The 11,366-nt window shown below is 38.9% G+C and overlaps 1 protein-coding gene across 3 annotated transcripts in view; it reads left to right on the forward strand.

Annotated features, from left to right (window-relative positions):
• SH3KBP1 (SH3 domain containing kinase binding protein 1) overlaps nucleotides 1–11,366 on the forward strand; it is a 215,602-nt gene that overhangs the window by 200,702 nt on the left and 3,534 nt on the right. For all 3 annotated transcript variants that reach the window (XM_069001636.1, XM_069001711.1, XM_069001788.1), the window contains 4 exons: nucleotides 3,876–3,985; nucleotides 5,256–5,381; nucleotides 8,492–8,763; nucleotides 10,171–10,234. In XM_069001636.1, the coding sequence (XP_068857737.1) occupies nucleotides 3,876–3,985; nucleotides 5,256–5,381; nucleotides 8,492–8,763; nucleotides 10,171–10,234 (572 nt within the window). The remainder of the gene's footprint in view (nucleotides 1–3,875; nucleotides 3,986–5,255; nucleotides 5,382–8,491; nucleotides 8,764–10,170; nucleotides 10,235–11,366) is intronic.

Genomic DNA, 11,366 nt, shown 5'->3' on the forward strand with positions numbered 1-11,366 from the left:
TGAACATAGCAATGGGGAGAAATGTTCTATTCTTAAGTGGCTTGGAAGGATACCAGGGAATACTTCTTGCACAGCTAACATTTTTCATATTCATGAAATATGGTCGCTCAGTAAGCCAGACTGTGTGTACTACACTGATATATTAAAATTAATCTGATGCCTTTCTCCCCATCTCATGAATCACTTCATGGATTATCAGCTTGATCAGTGAGACAGTAATAATGATGAATGCATCTGTTTATTTGTAGAACAAATAGAAACTATTTTTTAATTGGGAAGCTAATTGATGGGTGCCATCTCTATGTTTCACATGTTAATAGAATCTTCCTTACTGTTTGTTAATACCAGACAAAGAGAAAGCTGAACCAGTGCAGAGTCCAGATCTGCTGGATGCTGAAGTTGCTGTACTGGCAGTTAACGTGGCTGTGAATACAGTAGACTGGACTTTTTCTTTAATGACATTCCATTTGGGCCCTGTCAGGAAGGCTGTACATTTTGCTTAGTATGTAAATTTAAGCTCCCAATTTCTGATAGCTGCAGAAATACAAACTAAAATTGAATCTCTGCATTTAATGACCTCAGTGAATTTAATATAGTCAGAACCATATAATCTTGCTTTCCACCAGCAAAAAATAATCAAATAACCAGCACAAGTGACTTACTGAATTCACAGCATATATGACAGTATGGCAGAAGTTTTTTGAATGGCTCTCTTCCTCATTCTACAGTTCACTAGATGGGAATTTTCTTGAATTAATATCTCCACAGGTGATGATTGTGGAAGGTGGTGATAGCCTTAGATGCAGAGCAGATTTGGGAGGAAGAACAACATCTAAATAAGGAGAACAAATGGAGAGAAAAAGGGAATATAGGCGTGCTGGAAGTGGATTTACTATTTTATTGTTGTACCGAGCATTGTCCATTACACTTTAATAGAATTTAATTCAGAGTATCAACTAAATGGCTGGGATTTCACTAGTTTGGCAGCAGATTCTACCTGTGGAGCCTTTATAGTCTCTGTTCGACTCTCTTTAGAATTCAGTGCAGGTATAGGTGGCTTTAGTTTATTTTTCTATCAAAAATGCATTCAGAAGTGGAAAAACTATAGGATTCCCAATATTTCTTGATAATAGAAGCTTTGAACATAAATGTTTATCTTTCATGGTATTTATAAAATGCATGGAGCAAATTATGTCTGCAAATGCTTATGGGTCTCAAGGATGCAAATTCATACACTTTCTGTTTATCAATACATTTTACAATTTAAACCTGAGTATTTTATTGTTCTGATCAAATATAGAACTCTAGGTAATTACTAGTTTATTTAAGCCAAAGAAACACATTGGATTAATTGTCTTCACTATTTTTTCATTGATTGTTTTCCATATGAGTGTAGATACCTTTTGTAAGAGCAGAGAAGGGGCCGGTGGCACTTACAGAATCAGAGAATCTTTGAAGTTGGAAAAAGCCTGTAAGATTATTGAGTCCATCCATCAACCCACCAGTGCCAAGTCCACTATTAAACTATCCAGTCTAAACCTCCCCTAACTAAACTGCAAAGCACAACTTGAGGCTGTTTCCTCTTCTCCTGTTGCTTGTAACCTGGGATAAGAGACTGACCTCCACCTCACTCAACCTCCTTTCATACTTCTATGTAGACCACAGAAATGGAAAATGGGGAGAGGGAAGTCATGCACTGTAGCCTTCCTCAGGTGCAAAATAACTCCAGCCAATTTCCTGACCCCCAAAGCAGAAGTCTGCTCTTCCCCTCAGTTTTAGCAGCTTGAATCAGTCCTTTGGTACTGGTACTGATCCTTCCTTCCTTCAGTGCAAGTATTTGCATGGCTTGGCACATGCTATTGAAAAATGAGCTGGATTAAAGCTTGCTCAGGAAAAAACATAGTAAAAACAGCAGAGTGGGAGAGAGTGGCTGGGGCAAATGGAAGGATTGCTTCAGCCTCCATTTCTGCTCTCGTGTGTATCACATATTTAGAAAAGAGTATATTTTGTTGGTATTTCATTTTTGCTGTGCAATTTAGCAGAGTAACTCAGTAGTGAAAATTAAAATTAGACAATGTGTTAATATATTGATTACTGATTTGCCTTGTGATCTTAAGTCATTTAGCTGTCTTATGGGTCAGCTTTAAACTGGATATTAATGGAAACCAGCTTACACTTGCTTTTTTTCTCCCCAGAAAATAAATTTTTACTTCTATTTCTCCTCTCCTGAAACCCTGAAGTTCTACAGGACTCCATATAGGTTTTGTGATCTGATAAAATCTGCTAAAATTAGCTCATTTTAACTTTCAAAGCACTGTGGCCTCACCTGACATGTTGGGTACAACTGAGGCTTCAGATTGCTGAATTCCCACTGTCAGACTGGATGAGTGACCTACCTTTGCACACAGGCTGCAACAGTCAATAAAAAGAGCAATGACAAAAATACATGATAGAGGACAGTGGGGTCACTGGTTATATATAGGAAGAGTCACTCCAAAAATAGAGTAGTATTCGGAGGTGAATAACCTTAGACTATTTCAGGGCTATTGAAAGAGCTCTCTTTTTTTCTTCTTTTTTTATTTTAATCTCTTGGAGATGAAAGGATATTGCTGAATAAGGAATCTCCAATCCCATTTACTTTCTAGCTGACAAATCATGAGTACTTTGAATCAATTTAAATGTCTTTCAGTGCATATAGTTTATTGCACAGGCCCATTAGTTAATTTGTTTTTCCATTGTGTAATTTTGTACGATGGTTGGTTGTAATATGGCAACAAAACTGGATCTTCAGTGATTCATTGTTCTGTAATGGTTCAGAAAATTAAGTGCCTACTATATAGAACAATTAACTTAAAAGCTATTTTTTCCTACATGTGTGCAATGAAAAATAGTCTCTGAATAATGAATATTATTCCTGTATTTGATTCATATCTGAAAGTAATTTTGAAGAATTTTGATTTATCTTGTCTAAAGTACCTCTTGTGTGTTTTCTGACTCCTTCCTGCTCAACATATGCTGTAGGGCATTTTGAAATGAAGGTGAGTGAAACTGATACAACCCATAAAAATAGATGAATGGTATTAAGCCTTTTGATTTATCCATGTAATCATGAGCTGTGGTATTCCTTGAGCCTCCACATTGTTCTTTCACATAAACATGTTCTGTGTGGCTGGATTCAGTAAACACTTCCCCAGAGCTTTTCACTGGCCATGGAGATGGTTGGTACAGCATTCAAGCAGACCTGCTTTCACTGGGCTCTGTACAGCTTCAGGAGCTTATTGGAGGTTTTACTTGCTGTAGCCTCTGGACTACTGGACGGAGATAATCCCCTCACCTGCAGTTACTGGAAACTATGGTGCCTCCAGCTGCAGGTGTCCAGGAACCTGCAGATAACTTCCAGCTCGATCATTCTCATTCTACACCCCCCTGAGCAATTGCTGCAATGCAGTGCTGACAGTACAGTTCCTGAGACAATGTATGCACTGTCTCCAGTTATTCACGGAAAAAAAAAAAATTACTAACCCCTTCAGTAGCCAGAAGGAAATTTTGAAACTGTTTATTCCATGCTATAGAACCCATGATGTCATTTAGCTTTCACTATGCTGAAAACAAAGCCAAAGGCTCCTCTACACGTTCCCCCTCTGCTTTATTGTGTTGAGATGGAAGGGTAATTGTTCTTGGCAAGGGTGACTGGATTACAGCTGCCTTTGACTTTCAGGTTTTTTTAGTGCCATCGTGGTGGCTAAATATGTGCAGAACACTGTGACACAGTGGGGAAAATGGGATTTCTTTTCTTTGAAATTAGAAAAATATGTGATTCTTTCCCTTTGAAGACAATTGCCAGAAAACCAAATCAATTCTATTTTATTTTTAAGACTTGGAAGGTTTTGATTCTGTAATACCAATTGCTGAGAAGCTTAATCATCCAACTACAACCAGACCAAAAGCTACTGGCAGGCGACCACCCTCCCAGTCTCTCACATCTGTAAGTTAATTTTCCTTTTCTTTAAAAACTATTTTTAAAAATATTTTTTCTGATTTTTCCCCCTCTCCTACTTGTGTTCCTTGGTGTTTTTACTACTTTTACCCAGCCATTCCTTCACACGTACAATGAGGCAGAGAGATGCAGATCAGGAAAATTACTGTCAAAAGGCTGCCAGTGTTTTGAATACTGATGTTTAAAACATTCCCTTCCTTCTAAGTTTTGTACCCCCTTATTTAGGTGCTGCCAAGTGTTCCTTGCCAGCCATGACTGATCCCAGAAAAATCCCTTATAAAAATCTTTGGAATAGACTAATTTGTGCTAAGTATTGAGGATTTTGAAAGTGTTTCCCAAAAGAAGCATTTCTATTGATTTCTTGCAGACGTTTACCAGATTTTGAGGACAAATAGTCCATTCAGTCTTCAACAGTCCTCCTTGAGCTACCATGTGTTTCTTCTCATTAAGGTCACAGCTGTAAATATAAGGGTGATTTAAATTTCACTCTCTAATATGTATCTTTAGACAAGTTGGTCTCTTAAACCATACTTTGGAAACTACTGCTTAGTTTTTCAATGTCTTCTTCTTTGGGGTTTGGGGTTTGCTTGTTTCCATGCTTTTTGCGTTCTGGAATATCAGAATGAGAGCAACTACTGATGGTTACCTGGGTTCGTGTTGCTGAAGAAAAACAAAATGGAAGGAAGCAAAAAGGATTGTAGTGAAACTAATAGAACTGAAAAAAAGAGAATGCTTTCAAAATTGACTGTCATAAGTATAAAAATATAAAAGAGCAGTAAAGAGGTTTTACTTCCCCTGTCACGTCTATGAGGAAAGGAACAAGGGGTGGAAAGAACCTTCCCTCTTCGTGCCTTTACCAAGAGGCCATGCACAAGGCAGCCCTGCAGTGCCAGCACCGTGCCCAGACAAAGCTGGGGCCTCTGAGAAGCAGCAGGGTGAGACCTGCTCTGAGCAAAGCCACAGTGGAGCCGCCCCGGTGACAGATCTGGTGTCCCCATGGCACAGCACTCAGCGTCCTGTGCTTTCGTCTTGTGATATCATGCAATGCAAAGCTGTAAATTAATGTTGGATTCAACTCTTAAGCATATCTTATTTCTTGAATGCTTTGAAAACAAGATGCAAAAAAGGGGGAGTAGGGGGACAAAGAGTCCTGATTTTAAGTATTGTTACTATGAAAATGATAGCTAAAATAGTTCTTGTACAATGAAAATATCTGTACTTTTCTTTCTCGTCTTCTTTTGTGTGTTTGTCTGCATAGTCATCCCTTTCAAGCCCTGATTTCTTTGACTCACCAAGTCCTGAAGATGAGAAGGAGGAACATGTTTCCATTACTCACAAAACTCTTGAAGTGTCAAGGAAATCAAGAACTGTTACAATATCACAAGTAAGTTAATTGGAATGTCTCTGCTTAACTTTATCATATGCATCTTCTTTTTTCAAAGCAGTACTCAAGTATTTAAAATTTAATTCGACAGTCACCTGGTAACTGCCCACTTAAAGAAGCTTAAAATTATAAAGGTTACTAAAGTTTGTTCTGTGCTTGAAAGACAAGTCTAAAGTGAATTGCACAGTTAAAATGTCTCAAATAACCATACTGTGAAAAAAATCTTTCTTATGTAAATGCATTTCACAGAAGCAGAGAGGCTGGGAAATAAATTTTAGAAACAAAGACCCTGTCTTTTTGCAACTTTAAATTGAGTTTACATTAGAAGAGTCTGTGAGCAGAGAAAATACAACTCTTCGACACACTCTAATAGTATGTGAATTTAAACTTTCAAATATAATCACTTTTTATACTGGTATAACTGTATTCATTTTATAGGCTTGTTCTGTTCTTACTGTATATTGGGAGAATACTGTAGTAGAATCAAATATTAAAAAAGGAGTGTGTAGCTCAGGCTTTAAAGGCTGGAACTATTTTTTAGTACATAAGGATACCTTTAATAATAAAAATACTACATTCTAATAGTTGAACAGGTATTTGAAAGATGAAGTCATGCACTTCTGTGATCAAGTTGTAACGATAATGTTTTGCTATGTAGCTCCCTCTTCTGGGAGCACTTGCACTACAGAATACTCTTGGGCCAACATTTGTAAGTTATATGACAAAACTCAAGATGTTGTTCCTGTAAAACGAGATGGCTGCTATTAGAAGGCAGCTGCTTGAGGCTTTAATGTTGATAGCCAGTTAAGCTCTGGAATAAGATGCTCTGATCAATGACTCTGGTTGTGCCTTGCTTGCCTGCTCCAGATTTGAACTCAGCCTGATGTCTCTTTTCAGTCCAAAGGAAACTTGCACCTACTGATATAGGGGGTTATTATCCATGAGAGATCTGTTTATAGGTACATGTTACTCACACCCTACTCTGCTCTGTTGAGACCCCACCTGGAGTGCTGCATGCAGCTCTGGGGTCTCCAGCACAAGGACATGGACCTGTTGGAGCCAGTCCAGAGGAGGCCACCGAGATGGTCAGAGGGATGGAGCATCTCTCCTATGAGGAAAAGCTGAGAGAACTGGGTTTTTTTGGCTTGGAAAAGAGAAGGTTTTAAGGTGACCTAATTGTGGCCTTCCAGTACCTGAAGGGAGCTGACAAGAAAGATGGAGAGGCACTGTTTACAAGAGCATGGAGTGATAGGAGAGGATGACAGAACGGTTTCAAGCTGAAGGAGAGTAGGTTTAGATTAGATATAAGGAAAAGATCCTTTACTGTGAGTGTGGCAAGGCACTGGAACAGGTGCCACAAGAGAGAATTTGTGGATGTCCCATCACTGGAAATGTGTAAGACCAGGCTGGATGGGGCTTGGAGCAACCCTTTCTAGTGAAAAGTGCCCCTACCCATGGCAGGGAGATTGGAACTAGGTGACCTTTAAGGTCCCTTCCAACCCAGATACACAAACTAAACAAACAAACAAATTGATACAATGTTAAAAGAATATTATTCAGGTCATTGAGTCAAGTTTTCACAGCACTGCAGTGATTCAGCTTTCTTGTGATTATAACACCATTTTTATTTATATGGACTTGGTTTTTGTGCAGAACACTTTTTGAATTCACTGCTTTCCCAGAGCAGGTTCTGTGCTCAGTCATGGTTGTGTAGTAGGGAAGACTGTTTTTTCCAGAACTTGGTGGATCCTGCTCTTCCCTCTCCATCACAATTTTTCCTGATTTTCATCTCATCACTAACTTTTCTCTCAGTTACTTTGCTCAGCTAATGCCACCCCCAAGTCCTCAGTTACAGTATCTCCTTCAATTTCCTTACCATTTAGTCTCAGTATTTTGCCCTATTTGCCATTCAACTTCAATATCTCTTTTCCAAAGAGAGTTGTAAGGTTGCCTAGTGCTTTTTCTTACTCTTGTCCAAATCAGATTTTCAGATATGCCTGGTAGCTGTCATATAAAGCACACATAGCACTGCCAAATAACAGTGTGAAGACTCCCCTTACTTGCCACTGTGGTAACAGTACTTGTACATTGTTCTCTGTATGCAGTGAAGTAGATAGTCATGTATGGTTGGTAAACTTCAGATTTTCTAATTGTCTAATAAATATAAAATGTTATATTACATTATATTACATTATATACATACATTACATTATGTAGCACATACTAGTAGAGGCTTGCCTAATAAGTAGAGCACTGGATTGCAGTTCAGAAGCATGGGATCCTTTTTAGCTAACCACAGGATTCCAGGGTTTTAGGTTAATGCTGTGTTTTTCTGTCAATTTCCTAGAGGAGTAAACAGCTATTGGTAGTTACAGGGATTCATGGAAGCTTCAGTTAACAGAGGACAGTACAGTACATTTATGTATTATTAATATATTATCATTTTGAAGCCATGGGATTTTTTTTTTCTACATATATATATCATGCCAACAAGCAAAGTTAATGAATATTTTGCTATTTTCATAATGCTAGGGGGAACACGTAATACATTTTTTAATTTTTGAAAAAACTTTGAAGATTCCTTCAATGGTTGTTGGGCAATTATGAATTTAATTTACTAAAAAATATGACTTGGATTCTTGGCCATGTAGTTTTGTGCTCTGCGGGAGACATAGACATGGCCTCACAAACTTCTGAGAGAAACACTGAGCATCTGTCCCTGGCTTAATTCACTGCTAGGTCTGAGATCTTGGAAATGCTGTTGTTCACTTGTAGCAACCATGAAAAGTCTTACTGAAGCTGTGTTACAGTGGGGATACCTGGTCAACCTCATTTCTCCCCCCCGCCCCCCCAGGGCCTCTCTCCCAGGACCTCATGGTAGGGGGGAGGAACCCCAACAAAGCTGTCTGAACTTCTCCATCCCAGCTCTGATGTACACATACCAAGATCATGACTAATCATTATATTTATCATGCTTTTGCCAAGACTGTCCATGTTTGACTGTTGGACTTTGAGCATTACTGAAGAGCAGCTAAATACTTACCATTGGTTAGAGGTTTGAATTTCATAAAGCTTTCTGCAGACACTAAATGTTATTCTTTTTGTTGCAGGTGTCTGATAACAAAACTTCCTTGCCTCCAAAACCAGGAGGTCTGGCTAGTGGCAGTAATGTACAACCATCACTATCCCCTTCACCGTCACCTGGATTTCACTCAATTGCTATGGGAACAACAGGCCACAGGTCAAATTCCCCATCCCTGTTTGGTACTGAAGGAAAGCCAAAGACTGAGCACTTGAGCCAAGGTCAGACTGCCCTGGAAGAGCTGAGAACACAAATTAGGGAGCTAAGAACCATCATTGAAACCATGAAAGACCAGCAAAAGTAAGTACTGAAAATCACAACTGTAGGTGGGATGGATCCATTTGTGCATAGTGGTGGCAGTTTCTTATTGAGTTTGCCTTCATGGATGTTACTGTGCACAGCTGGGCTATGTGTTTGTGAGTGATTTTCGTGTGACAGAACATATTCAGGGGTGAGAACCTCGGCAAAAAAGACCTGCACTATCCACCAGCTTTTTCTTTTCCTGTGTTGTGACATAAGTAGATGTTTAAGGCGTGTTAAAAAAGTTAAGTTGCAACCTATAAACAGTGAATGTCTTTTATTTGCCAATAAATATCTGGGAACTCATATGCATTGATCATAATAAAAGGGGTGCATTTGTTATAGTTGTAGTACAAATTGCTACAAGTTCCTAAAATTATTAAATCCATTTGTTATTTGACTGTTAGCACATTTTTCCAGGAAGCTCACATTACAAAAGTAGTAATTGAATTGTGACTAGGATATCTGAAGGCCTTTGTGTTTATGGCCCTGAATCTTATTATTTTAGTTTTGGGCACCTTTGTTTTCTTTAAGTTGCTCATTTCTTAGGAGAAACTGGGGCTGGCATGTAACTTTTGATGTTCCTGAGAATATTTAATGCTTTGGAAGCTAAACCTTCACTTACATTGTCAGTTGTGTGTAGCCCAGGCAGGAAAAAGAAAAGGGCAAGCAGCGTGCAGAGACTGTGGCGGAACAGAGGTGTGCGGAGTTTGGGAGAAGATGCGGGAGGGCATGGTTCAAGCTGGATGTAGCCAGCAAGCCCCACGGCCTCGCCTCTTAGGCTGACCCTGCTCCTCTGGTCTCCCCGGCCCTTCTTGCAAGGGCAGCTTCCACCTACTGGTATCTGTCCTAAGGTGAGATCACTCAGTGGGAACATGAGAACATGTCTGCTCCTTATAGCTATGTTCCCCTTCTCAACAAACAGGAATGATAGAAAATCCATATTTGGGATCGTTAAGTCTTATAAATGAAGTTGAAGGTTACATTGTACTGCTGACATAAACAGCTTTTAAGTGGCTTAAGTATGTGATAGGATGGGCAGGATTTGTGTTACCAGTCCCTATAACCCACCAACAGTCAATACATCTACATTTTGTATGGAAAAAGGCAACTGGGTGCTGATACAGTGTTGATACAGCTAGGCCAGAGCAAAGCCTGTGGATGCAGGGCTGTTAGGAGGCACTATTCATTAGCCATGTGGGATGGGGCGGGGTGCTGTCCCATAGTGAGTTTTACTTCTCTCTACTATAGCCTATAGCACACAAGAGTATGCTGACTTCAGTTAGATGTTCAGAGGAAAAAAAACAAACTAGTGAAGTGGGAAAAATATGTCTCCAAGAGAAAATCTTTTGTATTTTACTAGTGTAGTCATTTCCATGCCAAGCTTCTTTTGCATTCTTTTGACAGAAAAGAGATTAAACAGTTGCTCTCTGAGTTGGATGAAGAGAAGAAGATCCGTCTACGATTGCAGGTACTTAAATTATTTATAATGTTAGAGATGTGTTGGCAGGTTTAATTTAGCCTGACGTGGGACATAAAACTCTGCTAAGATACTTAGATTCCAGTGAATTAAAAACTACCAATATTTCTGAAAGGGATATACCTGTTCCCTTCATGGCATTGCAAGTTTGTGTCATATATAATGCAATACTGGGTTCTTACTGAAAAGCCTGATAATTATCTAAAAATTTATCAGCACAAGTAGGTATGCAATTTTTAAAAAATTAAGCACAATACAAGATTCAAGCTATGATTTTTTTTGGTCTCAGTTTTAGTTGTTTGATTTTGTAACAAATGAAATCATGCCTTAAGTTACTTACTTTCTGCCAAAGCTTTATATTTTGTAGTAGGCTTGTCTCAGTGTTAATACACTTGGAATATTATTTCATATAGCGAAATTTTAATGTCTGCTTTACAGGCTGTACTCAAGGTTGTCTTTACTAAAGCATCCTGAGCAATATAAAAGAAGGGGCTCTGATTAGGAACCCAGTTACTGCTACCATAGTTTGTACAGCACCTTAGCTCTAGATGTTGTCGTGCTGGCTTAGTCATTTGCCAGGTATCCTGCTGCCCTGCTTGTGGGGTTCATGGAGCTTGGCCTTTGCTGGAATCATTAATGATGTTGCTTTGATGTGGAATGACGTTGAAACTGCTTTTTGGGGTTTTGGAGAGGGATTTAAACAATGCCCTTACTAACATGCTTTAACCTGGTCAGGGAGATGGACTAAAGGGTCATTATAGGCCCATTCCAACCAAAACTATTCTATTCTAATCTATGCTATGCTATACTCTTCTATTCCATGTACTTGGTAAGTGGTTTGGTATTGATTATATTTTATATTTTGATGCTATAGAGCAACTGTACTTTGAACTAGATATAGAATATTGAAATGTAATTTCACTGGAACTCTTTCCTCTCTGTAAAGTATTTGGGAACATGGCAAAGGGTGGCAGAACTGGGGATCCTCAACATCTATGCTCCAGGGCTGCCTAAAGGACTTTGTATCCAATCACATAGGAACATATCTTCTAATTGCACATAACTCTTTTTCAGCTAAAACTGAAATTTATTCAGATAAAACACAGTGAACTATTTTAATAGC

Source organism: Aphelocoma coerulescens, chromosome 1, assembly GCF_041296385.1.
Source record: "Aphelocoma coerulescens isolate FSJ_1873_10779 chromosome 1, UR_Acoe_1.0, whole genome shotgun sequence".
NCBI lineage: Eukaryota > Metazoa > Chordata > Aves > Passeriformes > Corvidae > Aphelocoma > Aphelocoma coerulescens.